General features: G+C 43.8%; 1 protein-coding gene across 1 annotated transcript; it reads right to left on the bottom strand.

Annotated features, from left to right (window-relative positions):
- Positions 1–1,533: 1,533 nt before the first annotated feature.
- notum1a (notum, palmitoleoyl-protein carboxylesterase a) lies at positions 1,534–9,097 on the bottom strand. The gene is made up of 11 exons (XM_069149054.1): positions 8,484–9,097; positions 5,445–5,497; positions 5,210–5,305; positions 4,786–4,846; positions 4,635–4,693; positions 4,432–4,534; positions 4,113–4,304; positions 3,919–4,016; positions 3,665–3,812; positions 3,527–3,574; positions 1,534–3,417 (listed from the first exon to the last, which is right to left on the bottom strand). Exons 1-11 carry the CDS (start codon positions 8,810–8,812, stop codon positions 3,114–3,116), a joined length of 1,491 nt encoding a protein of 496 aa, XP_069005155.1. The 5' UTR covers positions 8,813–9,097; the 3' UTR covers positions 1,534–3,113.
- Positions 9,098–18,414: the final 9,317 nt, after the last annotated feature.

Raw genomic sequence — 18,414 nt, 5'->3', positions numbered from 1 at the left:
ATATTAGTGTGCTGGGGTTTTTCCATTTACAGAGAAGGCGATAAGTACATGAAACCACAACCTAAAAGAGTTTGAAAAGTTGTTAAATGACACACTGTCCATACTGTGCACACATCTCTTCATATTCCATTTTTCAATCTCGTAGTGTTTTTTGTAAATAACCTATTGTGAGAAACATACAAGGACTGGATAGGAATGAAATAAGAATTGTCTCTAGCTTTGTATTTGTTAAATGAAGCCTTTTCGATCTTGTGGCTCAGGAGTAAGTTGCTCAAAATCGGATGAATTGCCTCAACGGATGTCACTTGAAATGGCGCCATTTGGTGCTGAAAACAAGGATATCTTGTCGGTGTGTAGTTAGAAAGAAGCTAGCTTAACATCCCCTATGTTTGAGGCTTGCAGCTTGAGGCTGCATTAGCTGCACTTAGCATAACAAAAACAAAATGCTGTGTCAACAGGTTGTATTTTGGGTAATGTAAGCACAAAGGAAAAAGAACGTGGAATAGAAATAAAGGATATCTATACTCCAGCATCATCGATTTTTATCCTTCCTCATCCCCAGCCTTCCATAGTGGGTTCACCCATGTTATAGGAGCGCTCTAAATCAGTGGTACTTAACATCCCTGAGTTGAATTACTGCGACTACAGGGTCTGATGTAGTTAGATTAAGGGTCTGGTATGTGATGGAGTCATCATGAGAGGCAAATGTCCAATCCCGCTGAAGAGAAGACCGGTGTGATCCTGACAAATGACGGATCATCTTACGGAGAGCTCGCTGTCTCGTAGCACGTTGCTGGCACTACCAACAGGCACAAACTGAGAGGCTGGCATACTTAGATCGGCAAAAAAAAAAAAAAAACGAGAACACGATAAAGGTCTAAAAAGATGCATAGAGAAGCAGGTGGAGAAGGTTCACTGGTCTGGTGCTCAACTCCCCGTACCCACGAGTTGAAATGCCCTCGAGACACAGAACACCAAATTATTCCTGATGTTTCGATCAGCCTCTTGCGTGGTGATTTGCTGCCATCAGTGTGTGTGTGTGTGTGTGTGTGTCTGAATGGGTGCATGAAATGAAGTGTGCAGTCCAGTTCACATAAATACTCTGACTGCACTTGACATAAATAAGGGACACAACTTAAGAATGTGGCCATTTACATGATGCGGGGGGGGGGGGGTCACTTTTCAATCGTTCGGACACATTTTCGTTCATGCGCCGCGGAGGCGGCTTGCTAAGCTGGTCAGACCTTCAGTACTGCAGAACCGGAAATGTATTGCGATTCAGTTATTTCATTATTCATCGTGCCTCAATTTCATTTACCTCCTCTTGTTTACTTATTTGAAGACGTCACCGCATTTCTGATCAAATATCTTGAACTGCCTTCGTGAATACACCAAGCATCATGCATATTATCAAGCATGTCAAGATAGTGACAAACTGTGGCGTGCCTATTCTACCACCACCACTACTGTTAATGTTAAGAATTATTATAATAGTAATAAAAACAAGACTGCACACAAATATTTACCTTGTAGTATATGTAATTTGTCTTTTCTTTTGGGTCTGTTACAAAGACATGCAATCAACACAAAGAAAAAAAAACAGCAATGTATTTACAATTTACAAAGAATCACTTCTCTGTGAAAATAGCACTTATAAATATGATTTACATAACAAAATAAATATGTAAATTACCAATGTAGCTTGAGTTTTTTTTCTGTTAAAAAATATGTTACAGAATAAAATTACAATTAGTAATACTTTCCTTTTCTGGTGTGATGCGAAATAGAGGTCCATCATTTATAAAGACATCATTACATACAGCATTGTCATTATATTAAAAAGTGATCTCTATTATGAAATATAAGAAGGGAGTTACAATAGTGAACACTTGCAAGAACCTATACAAATACTCAAAAAAAAAATATACAATACACAATATTTGTCTCCCTTTAAATGTTCATTGCATTGATTTGAGGATTGAGGTGACCTAACATGAATGTGTACCCTTTTATCAGGTTTGAACAGTCCGCCCATTACGACGTGGCCTGTTGAGAAAGAGGTATAGACGAGATGTAATGGCACTGTGGTGTGTGTATGTTAAGCGACTGATAGACGTTGAAGTGTGTCCAGGACCATTTTAGCACCGCCATTTCAGAACACGACAAAATTGGACATCGTGACGTCTTCACTAAAGTCAAAATCATCCAGTTCGATTGCATCACTGTCAGGAATAAGGGAGCTTTTCTCTTTTCATGTGATCAACACAATAATACAAAGTATGGAGGTTTGTCTGCCTGTGGCACAATTATTTTCTTTTTGACCTTTTTCATTTGAAAAGAATAACATCTGACATTTGTCTGTTTTTTTTTTTTGTTTTTTTTGCCTTCAATTTCAGTAGCCTAACTACAGTATGTAAAAAGTGTGTTTATTTCACCGGGCATTGTCTTATTCTATGAGTATCGGTGTCAGTTGTCTCTCTCTCTTGCTTTTGTTTTAGAGGTAAAACGTTTCGTTCCTGATCCAGTGCTTTTCTCCTCTTATCACATTTCCCTGTTTCTGCCTTGATGTCGGTGATTTTGTGACGAGATATCTGTAGAACCAGTTATAAACCAGTTTGGACAAAGTTGTACCGTTATCGACTCTATATGGGCTACTTAGCAATGACAGCATCCCAATGTAATTGTGGTGTTGCTTTTTTTTGTATTTTCTTTCTTTTACAACGACTAAATATAATCTATACCAAAGGATGAAAATTATAAAAACAAAACATCAATGAGCATCCTTAAAACTGGATTACATTCATGATATTTTTTTTCTTTTACAAAGCAAAGGATAATTTCAATGGAGAGTAGCAGAGAGTTGTGCCTTGTCGTGGTGCCCCTGTACTTGTCGCCGGTTTGGGACGAAAGGGATTGCGGGGCAAAATCGAAGCCACCTGTGTTGACTGAGGTTTGGACTAAAGTAAACAGGAGGTCAGAGGGGAAGAGATTATAGGTAGGGTGGGTTGTGAAGTGGGACAGGTAGTTGGAGGTATCAGGGTTGGGAGACTGGCCAGGGAGACCAGCCAGCTCTACTTGGGTTTAGCTTGGAGATACTGTGCATGCGTGTCCCTTTAGCTGCCGCTACTGAGCATGCCCAGTAGCTTGCTGGGGTCCATGCCCTGCTGCTGGGCCATCTTCTGCACATCGAAGCCCATATGCATGAGGAACTGAATGACGTTCATCTCTTGGCCCGTGAACTGGTCTCGGATAGTCGGGCAGGTGGGGTTGCAGTGTGGCCACGGGCAGCTGTCAATCAGATGCACGGGGCACCCTTTGGGCGGAGCCTTGTTGTTCCTGTTGTCGTGGAGGCTGCGGTCCCAGCAGTGCAGCGCTCGGGGCAAGGAGGTGCCTTTGACCTGCACGTCAATCCAGTAGCTAGAACAGGACACAAGAGGGCGCTTTAAGCTCACGGGTTGAAGGTCTCAAACACAACGTTTACCGGTGCACTGCAAAAGGGAAGCTTTGAAAATGAAATCAGACTCACTTTCTGGTGATAACTTCATGTGACAGGCATGCTGGAGCAAACATAGCCCTGAAGACAAAAACAAACATACATCAGCCTGAATCCAGGCAACAACCCTACTTCCATTGTTCTTCCTGAAATTCAGAAACACGGCCTTACGGGACATCTTTGAGTGTGTTCCTCAGCTCAATGCCCAGATTTTGGATGTAGCGCCACTGGCCTTCCTGCACGGGCTGGCCTGTTAGCTGGATGTTGTCCACTGTCAGCTGAGCCTCATCAAACAGCCACTGCACCACAAACACAGGGCCTGGGCAGGGAAGATGGAGGTGATGAATGTAAGAGTCTATTCAGGCTCATACATGCATCACATCAATGTGCAAATTGTAATTCACCAAAGTAGTTACCAAACTCACTTTTTATTGATGGGAAGACTCTGTACCCAAAGAAACAGTTCCACTCCTCTCCCTCATGGGTCTGCCTGCACCTCTCTGGGACCACTCCTCCCCAGTATCTGATATTACAGACATGATACGAATATTAGCAACCCTGTACAGCTCTATCTCGATAAATCATTTCCACCGTCCTGACTTTTATTATTGTCCCATACTTGATGCCTCTCTTGATGGTCTCAGTGGGGGCACAGCTTACAGTGTCCACACAGTCAGTGCAGTGGTACTGCTTGTTGTCCAGGAACCAGCCAGAATCAGAAAGGCCTCGCACCTGTATGCCAGTATGCCCCAGTCCCTCCAGCAGCTCTGCCACACGGTCCACGTTCAGGAGAACCCCAGTACCACCCGCACTGCACACAGACATACGGCACGTTCTTATAAATACACAACAATGGGAGGGGGGAGGGAGGAGGGAGAGGGGCGCAGAGGATTTTTGAATTTAACAACCCACATAAAATGTTTTACACGTGCACATACCTGCTTCCTGCTAAAAGGAGAACCTTGGCATTGTCCAGACCTTTGTTCAGCAGGTCTGTCACAACCTCCTGAATAATCAGTGAGCCCATAAAGGCATAACCACCTACACACAACAAAGAGACAGAAGAACTGTAGGACAACGACCTCTTTTTTAAGGACAGATACGATATGTAACGAATCGTGAGGATTTAGTGATCTCTTACTTTGCTCTGTTTTGGCTGTGACGCCGCTCCACACGTCACTGGAGCAGTAAGGAATAAACCTGCACAGCCAACACAAGAGTTCAAGTCGCCAGCGGGGATTAAAACAAAAATTGAGCATCAAATAAAAGCAAAACAATGCGAGTCAACTTACACCATGTTGGCATTCCACCAGTGAGGGTTTTCCTCAGGCAGTGGAGACAGGATCCCCGTGCCTGCAGAGACAGATCAGCATGTATCATTAGCCGTTCTGGCTCCCCCAGACACATCCTCTTCTTACTCATCATCATTACCACGTGGATTACAGTTATTACAGCGCAATGAGAGAGGGAGGCGTCTCCGTTCCTATAGCAGCGGGCGCCAGGTAGCCCCGCGCCGCAGCGACATTATAACCGGGTGTCGGTCTTAATAACACCGTAAATGAGCACAGGTACATCCGATCCTTTTAATCATTCAGGCATTAAAGGGGATGATCTGCGTGCGTTTTTGCACATCGTGATCGCGGTGTTGCTGAAGGCCACGGGGAGAGGGATGTTTGCGATGTTGGGAGGGCGGTGAACAAACTCGCTGAGGCCGACCTGTTTTTGTTTGGGGCCACTTGGATGAGCTCATCAATCTCCTCATGGTCTCGTATCGGCTGTCACAGTTCTCCTTGTTGAAGCAGTACCAGCCACCTGCACACAGATGTGGAAAAAAAAACAAAAAAAAACACAACAGATACTGTTATTTCTCACGTAAGTTCTTTATCATTCTTAATTTTGGCATGAAATGAGAAATATAATGAATTTAGTTCAATTCGTCTTAAATACCGACCCTCTAAAAATATCAGCCACCGTCTGCTGCCCCGAGATTCCTTTAGGTAATACCTGCAAGAGCCCAAAGAAACATACAACGAGCGCATTACAGCAGGCATGTAAATTATACTTGACTTGCAGGAAAATATTAAACATGCGTGAACATAATTCGAAATTCCTCAAGGTTTTTTTTTTTTGGTTTTTTTTGCACCACCTGCATGACAACGATGAGATACAGTCTCATTCCACAGCTTAGAAATGATGTAGTTTCTTACTTTGAGAAATGCGATAAAAACTGAGAGGTCATACCCTCATTGTTTCTGCATCAGTGATGGTACCCGGGCATGACATACAAACACACATTACATCATCGGTTCATTACAAACAAGGATGCGCTGTTACTTTGTTGATTGCGATCTCTGAAAGGTGACAGGAAACGGCAACACAGAAATTCTGCCAACAGACATTTGTGTCGCACACAGAAGGGTAAAACGAGCTTGTCTGTGATTTCTGCGAACTGATATCGTGATAAACATCCTTCTTTCCCCTATCGTGTCGGTCCTGCCGATGCCAGTATTCTACGAGCATAGGTGACGTACCATCATCTCTTCACCCTGAGCTCGTTTTCTTCAGCCGCTACCCACAGGGTGGATAAAATCAAGACTCCTTATCGAAGCAATGATGCAAGAGAACTAAAACAACTATATTTTGCAGGTATAGATGTCAACACATTTGTGTAGGACCCACGTACGCCCAAGTTGAAGCCCTTTAAATGCACCCCGGGGTAATATGAAGTAAATTTAAGCTGTTTATTTTTTTTATTTCAGACTAACTACGTAGAGAAGTTACGCACGCAAGGATTTAAGAGGTCAGTGCTTTATGTCGTCAGTCCAGAAGAGGGCAATGCTATCTTGATTCTCCCGTTCTCATGACAAAAGCGTCATCATCCTTTGATCAACAGTGCTTTTATTCAATATCAATACTAGGAAAGGAAAAAAAACAAGGCAAATTAAAGATTTCTGGCTTTTAAAGTAGCTGTAACCACAGAAACAAGAGGCTTTTAAATGCGCCTCTGTGACGCTCAATGAATATCCACTCAACTTCGGCAATGACTCAACTTAAGAGACTGCCAATTACATGTCAGTGACTTTAAAGAAAACAGATTTGGCTTAAGCTCTGAGCTGCTTGCTCATGGACACTGAATCACACTTTGGCTGCAGTCGATGTTTGATGCTATTATTGCGAGCCACAGTCGGTGATGTGGGCTGAGGGCAGTGCACTTCCAAACAACAAAATTAAGGCAGACTTGGCAAGCTAAACAAGCCAAAAAGGAAAGGTGCTGCGTCCACCCACTCACTCAAGCAAGTGCAACTCCAGACGATGAATCACACGCTTTGACCATTCCTATCCAGTGAATGTATTTTTATTTATCTTTTTTTTTTCATATTTTATCCATATGTATGAATGTGTTATTGTGGCAATATCTCTCTGGAAAATAGTAGTGTTAGATGGATTAGCATTCTAACTGATGACTGCCAGAGTGAATGAAAAGGCCATCTGCCAGTAACTGTTCCCCGCGTGCGTCCTCATGCTGCGTCTCTAAAGAGCTTACTGCGCTTACAGACAGCTCTCATAGCTGGCACTTTGGGGTTTAGCAGGAATTAGACAGGACTCTAAATCCATAAAGAGACATGTATATCACACCCTATTTCTGTCAAGCCTATCCATCACCAAACTGCTCTCAGACTAGTTCGTATGCGCACAATGACGAACTGTCATCAAAATCTCCTGATACGGCATGGACGGCACTAATCGTATTTAAAACAATTTATATAATACTGAAAACTGCAACTGCGGTGCTTATATATTCAACAGTTGTTGTTGTTGTTGTTGTTGTTGTTTTCCAGTTTGACCGTATCGGACATGTAATTCAATGTGGTTTAGTTTGTATAAGATATGAAGATTTTATTCTTGTACTGCAGCATAATATGATGTCAGTATGAGACGCAGACATACACGAAAAGACACCTGAATGTGAGAACGTACACCTTTTACAGCTTCCCACCTGAGTCATCAGTATTATTTGAAGAATAATTATAATTTGACACCTTGCGACCAAATTAAAAGCGCAGACTATATACTTGAGCATTTTTGTATGCATTATACAATAGGACAGAATAGATGTGTAATGTTAATATTCTTTTAGGCCATGGCTTATCCCTCTTTAGTAGAGAAATCATGCCGGCTTTAATGCTTCCAAACGGATTTCTGCTTAACAACAGAGTCAACAGGAGGTAATTACTCACAAATGTGATCTATCTGTGTGCCCCCATGGGCCATAGACTAAAATCATCAAACTATAAAAAAAAAATGTTTGTTTAAATCAACTTAAAAAGATCATACCGTAAACGAACCTGGGTCGTTGACAGACAACTACATTTTACAGTTTGCCAAAAAGAAGAAAACTTGTTAAATTATTGTAATATCGCAAGTCAACAGTTTGAGCACTGTGCGCACTCGCATAGAGGGATGGGCGAGGGTCTGAAACCTTTAGAAATCTAAACTTTCTGCAGATAAAATCCTGCATTCTAATTTCAAGCAAAGGAAATGAAGCATAGCCCATGTGGCTATCCGCAAATTTCACGCTTCGCTGACGCAAAGCAGCTGTCTATCTCATCCCTGCTCAGCCATATTCAGTATTAGGACATCGTTCAATTTAGATTTTTACCGTTTTTGGCTGTTTTTTTTTTTATTTACATGTTTTTATTTCTTTTTTTCAACATTTAAACGGTTTATTATCGGAAATCAAACTTGGGACATTTGCAGATCAATAACTCGAATACTGCGAAACTCTTTTGTCCTCAGGCCAGATATGTGGGTTACTTCGGATAGCCAAGATGAGCAGCAGGACGGGGTGTGCCCGGTTGAAGTACTCTTTATGCAAAATACCAGTTTCTACTTGCACAGTGCACAGCTGACCCTGCTCTGACCTGCTGGTGATCCAGTCCCATGAGAATCTTTATCACACTGCACATGTTTATTCACATTTGGTACTCACCCCGCAGGACTTCCGTCGTTGCAGGTGACTGATGTGTTCTCCAAAAAGTTCAGCTTCATGTCGTAGTCAAGCTTCTGCGCCGAGCACGGGTAGAGGGACTGCGCAAGGTTCTTCACTTGTGTCATGAAGTTATCCATGTTCTCCTCCACCGCGGTGAAATCCAGAGGAAAGCTTTCCGTGGTATCACCCCGGTCCGCCCGGTATGTGGGAGGAGGTGATGAGCGTCGCGGTTGTGGGTTGCGGCCACCCCGGAACCTCCGTGCGCAAAGAACTCCGGACTGCATCAGCACCAGCAGCAACACTGATGAAACCATTCTGATCGCTGTCATCTTAGAGGTTAAACGTCCTCCTTACAGATGCAAAGTCTGGTCAGGGTTACAGAAAATGTTCCTGATGGAGCTGAGAAGCAATCGGCAATTACGCACGAGTTTAGAGACGCCACAATACTTGTTGTCCGCTCCCAAAAACACAAATTTAACTTCAGCTAAAATTCAAAAGTCCCCTGCAATCAACCGCAGTCATCCGTTGAAATTTCGGGATATATTTTTGAACTTCCAAAGAGTGCGCCTACAACTCTTTGCTCACCTACGTAGTGCAACTCACGCGCTTCTGGACCAAGCGCACAAGCTTGAACGACAACACTGGTGCCATGCTCTTGTATTTTATTCAAACTTTCCCCCCTTGTGTGTCCGTCCAGCCAATCGCTGGAGCGGGGCAGGACTCGGGGCATGATCAAGCGTGGCGGACTACCCCCCTTTTTAATTTATCGAGGGAAAAAATGTCCATGCGTTGGTTCTTTTGATCCGCAATGTTTTATTTGATGTGGTGGCTTTTATTGGCCTTGAAATGCCAATTTCCCATTCCACCACAAATTTATGAAGTGAGAATAGGCATCTTGTTACACACTTGAGCGAAAAACAAGTGGGGGAAAAAAACAAAACAAAACTGGTGCAAAGAGCCAACAATATTTAGCTAGGAAGACAGTATTGATTTTACACACTTTACCAGGCTATATTATTATCATAATTATTATAATTATTATTATTGACAGAAAACTGATATGTGATATTTATATTTTACTACTTAGTATTTTGTGTCGGTATCTGTGTTCTTTTAAAAATAGCTGAAAAGTAAATTAAATAATTCTTAGGAGAAACTTCCAGTATCATTACCCCCCTCGAAAACAGCGCTCCTCTTTTTAAGAATCAATTCCAGTTTGGACTCGTTGAGCTGCTCAAATTTGCTTAAGGTTTCTAAAAAGGGACTTTGACGCTTTTCTTTTCTTTTCTTTTTTTTTTTTTTTTTTTTTAATCCAGACAGGGCCTCCAAAGATCAAAGCAACCATCACTCTTTCTCCCCCCCCTTTTCGCCTCCTCCCTCCCACTTCAGTCTCTTCCAAACTTTCCTGCTCTACTGTATATTTTAAGTCGAGCAGAGCATCCTGATGTGAAGCCAGCTTTTTAACACAGGAATGCCTCGTTACGGTTGAGGTAGGCTTCCCTCGAACAACCTCTCATTTTAAGGACACATTTAAGTTAAAGTGCAGCCCACAGGGCAAAGGCGATCATTCGTCAAGGTAGCACTTCATGATGGTGTTTTGGTGACTTTTGTCTGACTTGAGCTCATTCTGACCATGTGAAACCGACTGACGCTGTAATTCAGTTTAGTTTTAAAGAACTGGACATTGTAGGGAAATCTGAAGTCCAAATGCATTTTTGATACTACTTTTGCACTCTTTATATTTATTTCCTTTGGATAGTATTTTTGTATTATGTTTCACGGGTTTAAGAGGATGACAGCAGTTCTGATGTGGACCTCGGCCTCAGGTAGCTTATTGAACAATGCTGTGTGGCAGCAAGATGAGCGAGAGCTGCGGGGATCCGATGTCATGACATCTAACCGAGCCCCGTGTCTTCACTGACACGGAAAACGGAAAATAGTTCAAATTTAGTGTGAAACATTGCTGGGAAAGGACTGCGACTGTCGCAGCGGATTGCAATCAATGTGAGAACAAATCGATCAGATTTCTTTTTCTTAAATAAAAAGACTTTGACGAGGACATTTTTTGATTTTCCTATCCTTAAGAAGTCATACTCTGGGGATATTGTTGGAAGGTTTGAAAACGTTTCTAGAACGTTATCACATTAGTTTGACTTCGACAGTTCAGACAAGCCCGCAACAAACGGCACCTGATGTCCTCAGGACAACCCTCCTACTGACTTTGTCCCACGGTTTATCAGTGTGCCTCAGGGATGTCAAACTATTTTGAGCCAGGTAAGATGGATATGAAGTCACCGGCAGGACTGATGGTATTCATTGGGAACTTCAAACAGATGCTTGTATAGATTAAAACATGTGGTAGGGCCCAGGAGGAGAGGCTTTGTCACAGATTGAGTCTAGTCACTTTGACCCACACTTCCCTGTTTTATCACACGTCATCCTCAAAAATGTAACCCTTAAATCACTCGCAGATGGACGCTGGCCTCTGACACTCACTGCCATGAAGACGTGCCCCGGCGGTGAGACGTCCTCTGACCGACCTGCAGATGCCCAGGCATCCTAATGTGTAGATTCAGAGAGATAATGTGATGGATTCTGTTTAAAAAAAAATGATCCAACAGCACGGCGCTGGAGATGAACTTCGAAACTCTGGTTAGCGCCGCCGCTACTGTTGATGCACAGTGGTTTGCTCTCTGAGCACTAAGCCTTTCTGGCTTTCACCAGCGCTTCTCTCTCACCCTTTTTCCTTGCCTCCCGCCCTCTTTGTGTAGCATAGACACAAATTTAACCATGCAAGTCTGAATGGATTATTCCTAGAATTAGGTCATTTGAAAATGACCCAGCTGTTCTGATGGCAGTCCCTCAGAAGTGCCCCCGTAGCCCCCACCCCCTCCAGGCCTCCTGTGAAAGTCAAAGCTTGTCTTTCATCTCCGATCAGTTGCATGTGCCCTCACAGATCCACAGGTTTTACTGCTTAAGTCTGGGCTGGCAGCATTGATCATGTGACCATCGCCTGCCTGGCGTTTAGACACATCATAGCTCCGTGAGCCCTCTCTGTCTGCGCAGTCTGCCAGTTCTGTTCACACATCCCCATCGTCCATCTCCCCATGCCTGTTAGTTTTGATTTGCACATGCTGTTGTCGAGGGTCCATCCGTGATCATCAAATCCTGCTAGTTGGAACTGTTAGGTCAGGTTACATCAAAGAGATCAGGAGGGATCAGCCTCTTGAAAGGGACAGGCTCTGGCTCACATCATCAGAAACAGGTGGAGGTCCTCATTGGAAGAACAAAGGAGAGATTACCATCTATAAAACTTTTATATTTCATAGAATGGTTTCTTTAAATTCCTTTAAATTGCCACCCTCTTCCACGCCGAGCACACACAGCACCAGCATAAAACATATGATGGCAGGTTAGAGATTGTGGGACTCAACCGCAGTACTAAATCCCATGAAGGTCACAACAGCAAAGCCCCGGACTTAGTGGTATTATGCCACAAAGTGTTTAAATGTGGAAATCTGCTAAAAGCCAGGACAGAAAGGGAACTGGAAATGTATGGGATACAACTCGGGTGTTACGAATTAGATGAAAAGTTTTTCAGTCCTTCAGAGGTTTTGTGTATATCGGAGTAATCACTCTTAATGTATCCTGTGGCAAACATTTCTCTGCCGTTTTTTTCAATAAAAAGATTAAAAAAAATGATTGTTGGTGTCGTTTATGCAAAAATATATCTATTTTAACGACAGTTTAATTTACAAGTTATTGTGACCGTTATGTCGGAGAGCTTTGACGTTTGAGGCAATCTGACCCTGCGGAAACGTTTTTAGCTTCAGCTTCTGTTCTGCATCACCTTGAGGCAAACCTCCGGAAGCAGGTCCCCTTAATTTCAGGTTGAAGCTATTGTTAAAAACCCAAAACAAACATGTACAGAGGGTTTCGGGTGTTAACACACAGTTGAGTTCCTTTCATGTTCCCTAACCACATGTTCCTGATACTGCCCAGAGAAATCGGTAAACAACCTTGATCCTGACTTAAGTCAAGAGGTGCCATCTTAGATGTGGATGTAAATGGGGAGCAAGAGAGAGTAAGAGAGGCAGGAGACATCTGTCGAGCAGGCTCTCATTTCGTAAGAGGAGGCCGTCTATTGGTTACAGATGATGCCCTGTTTGATAAAAAATGAACTCTTTCAAGATAGGACAGCTTGCATTAGGGGTCTCTCTGGCACCAAGAGGTAATCAAATAGTTGAGCTGACAGGTCAGCTGTTTGTTGTTGATCTTTTATCTGAATGATGGTCACAAAGTAGCTGCCGTTGCCTGTAAACAGTTGTGTCAAGTCATTCATACTAATCAAGATGGATGTTTGTGTCTGTCAGGGTGAGGGTGGAAGCGTGTTTTGTGCCTGCATGTGTGTAGGAATGTGTTGGTTGCACTGGAGGATGACTGAGGTGGACCAGGCTGTGGTGGAGGTACTGATGCGTGAGCGTGCGGGCCTTCCGCCAGGAGTTTTCCATTCATACGTAGTGCCTGAATCACCCTTTGCAATGCCCTCTATCAGGTAGCGGCGGAAGAGGGAACAGAGAGCAATTACCATTCAAGACCTGCTATTATTATCATCAGAGAGGCGGCAGCCCTCCTGTCCCTGCGCCTATTCTCATCTCCACCGAGACAGCGGGAGAATCAGTCTCCGAAATGTTTATTTATGCCACAGATTTGCCAAAGGACATGAAAAAGCCCTTATTACAGGTCATGACAGTAGAGCCACAACACATTATTCACTTTCTGTCCTTCAACCTGGTAGTGTCTGTGAGGGAAAATCTTTTGAAGTCCACACCCTGCTGTAAAACATGTTCATTATTCAATTACATGAGAGCTGTATTTGAGGCTGTTTTTAAGACTTTAAAGAGGTAAGATAGGAAGACTTGATGATCACCATTATTTGTGTGAAACAGTTGTCGGCATGAAACAACAGTCCTATTAAAAACTATCGGTGCCTGTTTTTAGGACACGGAATAGGACCAGCCCATCACTAAAGGTAAAATGTCCTCTAAAAACATCATAGTTTAAGACTACATCTCCCTTTCCTAGAATATCTGCCTGTACTGTTGTGAGTACACGGTATGCGCTTCAGTCCACTGAACCACTGGGACGCCATTAGCGCCGGGTATGTGCCTCATTATGTTTGACACTCTTTTAACACCGAGCAGCCGTTTTCTTTTATCCTCTCACCAAGAAGATGAGGCTACTGTAATCAAAGAAGACAATGATCAGTGCCAGCCTCTTGGCCTGGCCTGGTACCTGCTTTGATGTCATATTTTGGTGTATAGCGGGTTGCGGCCGATGCCAAAGAGCACCCATCGTCGCCAACTGTCTGACAGGCTGCCTTTCATCAAAATGACATCAGTCTGCTACTTGATTACTTTCCACGGGCTCTTCCAGGCCTGGGAATTTTCTCCCAGGAATCTGAAATCATCATCCCCGCCTTTACACCCTGAGTTTCAAACTGAAAGAAACACACATCTGAGACACACTTAAGCTTGTGTGGGATACACACAGTAGTTATAATCAAAGCTAAGATTTGTTTAGGCCGGCCAGGAGAAAAAGAGGCCTTTCTGATGACGAGTCAAGTTTGAATTTTGTCATGCTTGTGAAACCAGCTCATTAACTATTAACAGACAACACAAAATGTGGAAACTAAAAACGAGTGGTTCACACTACAATATTTCAACCGAACATTTCCCTTCCTTTGATTTTCCCCAAACGGGGGAAAGAGCAGTAATAAATTACAAGGTAGAATCTGGAGTGTTTGCTTTTGGAGGAACCTGAGGAAACTGCAGCGTGAGGTACATATTTCTAACCACCTTCTCCGGCGGCGGTGTTGCCTCTCTGCCCAGCGTCAGCTTCACAGGTCCGTAGTCTGTCTTCACCTGTGGCTCCGGAGCCGACCGAGGCCAACTCCCCACATCATACAGCCTCTCCTGTAGACGCCCCGGGGATCAAGACGTGTCAGCGCACCCCTGACCATCCTGTGACTGGAAACTAGAGTTTCAAAGGACGAGAAAGTGTTTGTTTATTCCCAGCGGAGAGGATGTAGAGAATGACTGCGTATCTTCGAGAGCCTGACAGTACATAACTCGTGCGGCTGCCAAGTCCACACTACTGTTTGATGTGTTCCGATGCAAGAGCTTGTATCGTCTTACAAACGCTGGTAAGTAGAAGTATCATTGTGTGAAACACGGACTGAGATCAAATAAGAAAAACAGTTTAAAGAGCTCCGTCCTACAGAGACGTCCATGCCGTTGGAATCTGTGCGTCATCCCGCAAAGATCTCATCTCTGGTCTTGAGGTCCCCTGTGGTTGGCCGGTAGAAACATTTATTCAAAACAAGGTAGAGTATCTGTTTGGGGATATACAACACCCACTTCCCTTTCTCCTGCGGCAGGAAGAAGGTGGTCATTTGTGGGAAGAAGAAAGTGTTACTCAGGCTTTACTCACCGTGTTCGAAAAAAGCCGTGGCTGGGAGACATCATGTTGTTTTTGTGATGACTAATGAGCAGATTGCTACCAGCACCACACTATGTCTGAAAAGTTTTGATCTCTTCATAACTCACATTCCTGCAATCTGGAGATGGAGGATCCTTCTGAACATTCCCCGACAAACAGCGAAGAAGGCAATAAATGTGGACGACACAGTCTGGATTGTTAGTTAGTCTTTTAATAATTCCATTTCAATTGTTGTTTTTATCTTCACTGTGGGTCTCGAAGCTGACAAAATGATGGATGTGCATAAAAAAAAAGTAGAACTCTAACTAAATAGTAGTTACTACCATTGTCAAGTAATGATCCTAAAGTAAGAGGTAGAAAAGCAATTAAGACAAAACATTCGGAGCACAAGATGAAATTCCATCAAAGCGAATGCCTTCACATCTGGAGGACAGGTGGAGTCCGGTTCTCGTGTGTCAGAAATTCTCCTTAATTTACTTATTTAAGAGTCCACAAAAGTGAGAGTGAAGTGGGTCTGTACCTCTGGATTTGATACGGGAGAGTCTCTGGGAAAGTAAAAGGCACGGTTATCCCTCCAAAAGGAAAGCGCGGCAGGCAGGTAGGGAGAGGACAACTGTAACGTGTCTGAAGCGTAACCTGTTCTCCGGCCCTCACTTTGAAACCAGATGAAGATCGGCTGTGGCCCTGAAGTCATTACACCTTCAAAGGTAATTAACACATGGCTTTTGTTTGGGCCCGATGAGCCCCAGATTATGTAGGTACAGATGGTCAGGGGGGCTGACGACAGATACCAAGAGCAAGGTGTGCTTGGATGTGCTTTCATGTCAGCAGGAAGTGCTTGACCCCTGGCCCCCTCTTGACCTCAAATCTAGGCTGTCAACACCACTTCCTTGAGTGCCCTGTAAAGATTAACATGTGGACGGAGACAGAAGGCCTTCGGACCCCTGCGCGATGAGCAAGCGGACCCAGCTGGCATCTCTGCCCCAGAACACCTTTTGCCAGTTATGCTAATGTGGAGTTATATAAGATCAAAGGCTTGTTTTTTTTTATCTATTTTTACTGAAGCCTTGTGTGAAGCTACGACATTAGAGTGTGGAGCGTGAGAGCTGAGATCAGAAATGCATTTCTAAATGTTTGTCATGGTGAACAGGTTTTTTTTGGTTTTTTTTCTTCCCCTGCTCTGCTTTCCTGCTTTGAGCTTGCGTCACCCCTTGACGTATCTCTCGAGGCGGTAAATAGCAGCACTTCCTCTAATGCCGTCAAAAAGAAGGAGGTGTTGCCTTGACCTTGATGCCCCACTAAGCTACATTTGGGGACCACTCAGATGAGCCACTTTTCCCTTCCGGTCCTCTGATCTCTGTCCCGGTGCAGATACCACAGGGATGTGTGTGCGTTTCATCATGTGTAGGAAGATATTTTGAGTCATCTAATACCGCCAAAGTTTTCATCTGTGATCAATTCTGCTATATTTACTGTGCATTTTAAGGGAATGTCTGATCTGTATGCATAGTATGACGGGACTTGGCTTTGCATAAAAACAGAAAAACAGCTTTCCAGAAAAACAGCGAGGCTAGCTCCGTCCAAAGGTAATCAAATCCAGCTAGCAGCACCTCTAAACTTAAACTAATTGACGCCTCTTTTGTTTGTTTATTCTGCACAATCAAATGACTATTTGCAATTTTACCTACGGCATTGGGCAATAGTATCAAGCTTTTCAAAATTTCCCAAAATCAAACCTTTCCTCTAAGGTGGTTTCTACTCTAAAGTTTTACTCAACATGATGAAGCACAAAGTCTACACTGGGAGCGGTAATGGCCTCGAACCACTGCGTAATGGCATCCTACGCATCCGGAATTGCACTGGTGCCACGATGCTTTGCTGGATTACTTCACTGTGAGCTTTTGATGCTGCGTGACAAAGAAATTGCAACTCCAGGGTCATTCAAATGAATGATTGATGCTAAACAAATAGCAGACTAACTTCTTGGCAGAATGTACACACTGTGAAACTCTGACAGCGTACAGAGGTATTATAAAATGGTAAGATTCAGATTCAGATTGCAGCAGTAAACTCCGCATGCTGTCAGTCGGGAGGATCAGACCGCCTCAGATCGACATTATCTGTGCGCCCGCAAGCATCAAACACACAGTGATCCCTACAGTATAATGTGAATTATCTCGAGCAGACACTTGGATCTGTAGGTCAGCAGCCTGTCTCAGGAGAGTGTTTGATGATGGCATTTTATTGTTCCAGAAGGTCAAGATCTTCAAAGCTCTCCTTCTGTTCTCCGCAGGGCACCCGGGCAGCAGCTGTCAGAATACACTCGGCTTTGTGTTTTTATACGAGAGAAGAGGTAGGTCAAACCCACTCTTACAGAAATGTTTTTACTGGAGGGGGGGGGGGGGGGGGGGGGCAGGCAGGCAGGCACTCAGCGGACACCACAATATTGTTGTTCCACCCTTTTGTGCCGAGGAGCGCGGAGCGTGTGAATCCTGTCGGATGGGACGTCACCTCTCATGGGTTTGACGCTGATCAAATAGCCCTTTTTTTGGCATGATTCAGCAGTATGAATGTGTGTGTGTGTGTGTGTGTGTGTGTGTTACAGGCAAAACAGACCACCACACAACTTGGGCTTGAGATCAAATGTCTCCTCTGTGCTCCTATAATGCACCGTGTAAGAGCTTTTACACTCAGTCTTGTAGGACCACAGTTATTTTTACAGGTTTCACAGGAGATTATTTGACCTGACTTTCTGATTGTGGTACCAAAAACACTTACGGATTTACATGTCAACCTCTTTACTGCCCTTGAAGCCGTTGTGGTTTAGATTACGGTTACTAATGATTTTTTTATTTATAATGCACACCTTAGTACAGTGATAAATGTGGATATGTGTTTGGGGCCCCTGCGCTGCGTGGACAAGTGAGGGTCTCTTTTAAAAGAATGGCTGAACTTGACCTGGCCGAAATAAAGGCTGGAGCGTCTTTAAATGCAGATAAGCCGTGGCAGAACTGAAGCCTGGCACCATTTTGTTTACACATAGTGCTGTTACACCACATACCGCAGTCAAAAAAAAAAGTTCTCCAGATTAATCGGTGGCGTCTGTGAGTTGCAACAGAAGGCCAACTGAGAAATGTTGGTGCTTTCTTCTACCGGCGATTCAGATTGAGAAAAAGCTCAAACTGAGAATAGACTAAATGTCGGTGGTTTAGATTTGTGATGAGGCTCGATGTCCGCCCACTTGTATGGAAACTGATAAGACCGGGGGTGATGTGGCCCGGTGTGTAATAGTTCCTGCACTGTTTTTCTGACCTCTTACACTCGCCGGTTGACCACCCTGAAATGCTGACTTTCCTTAAGGTCGCTGTGACGCTGCTCCACCCGCACCCTGCTCTCTTGACAGGATGTTCATGAAAGACTCCCTCCTGCC

This window comes from Embiotoca jacksoni, unplaced genomic scaffold (genome assembly GCF_022577435.1).
Source record: "Embiotoca jacksoni isolate LCO1_2020_lvr unplaced genomic scaffold, fEmbJac1.0.p SCAF_15, whole genome shotgun sequence".
NCBI lineage: Eukaryota > Metazoa > Chordata > Actinopteri > Embiotocidae > Embiotoca > Embiotoca jacksoni.
The sequence above is the reverse complement of the archived record's forward strand: the minus strand, read 5'-3'. Positions and strand labels throughout refer to the sequence as shown.

Bases quoted from the DNA above. Each gene is read 5' to 3' on its own strand.
- notum1a (XM_069149054.1), bottom strand. From the start codon at position 8,812: ATGACAGCGATCAGAATGGTTTCATCAGTGTTGCTGCTGGTGCTGATG. The intron at 4,847-5,209 runs GTCGGCCTCAGC...CTGTCTCTGCAG, and splicing joins GTGGCCCCAAACAAAAACAG to GCACGGGGATCCTGTCTCCA. The intron at 4,305-4,431 runs GTATGTGCACGT...GTCTGTGTGCAG, and splicing joins CTCCTTTTAGCAGGAAGCAG to TGCGGGTGGTACTGGGGTTC.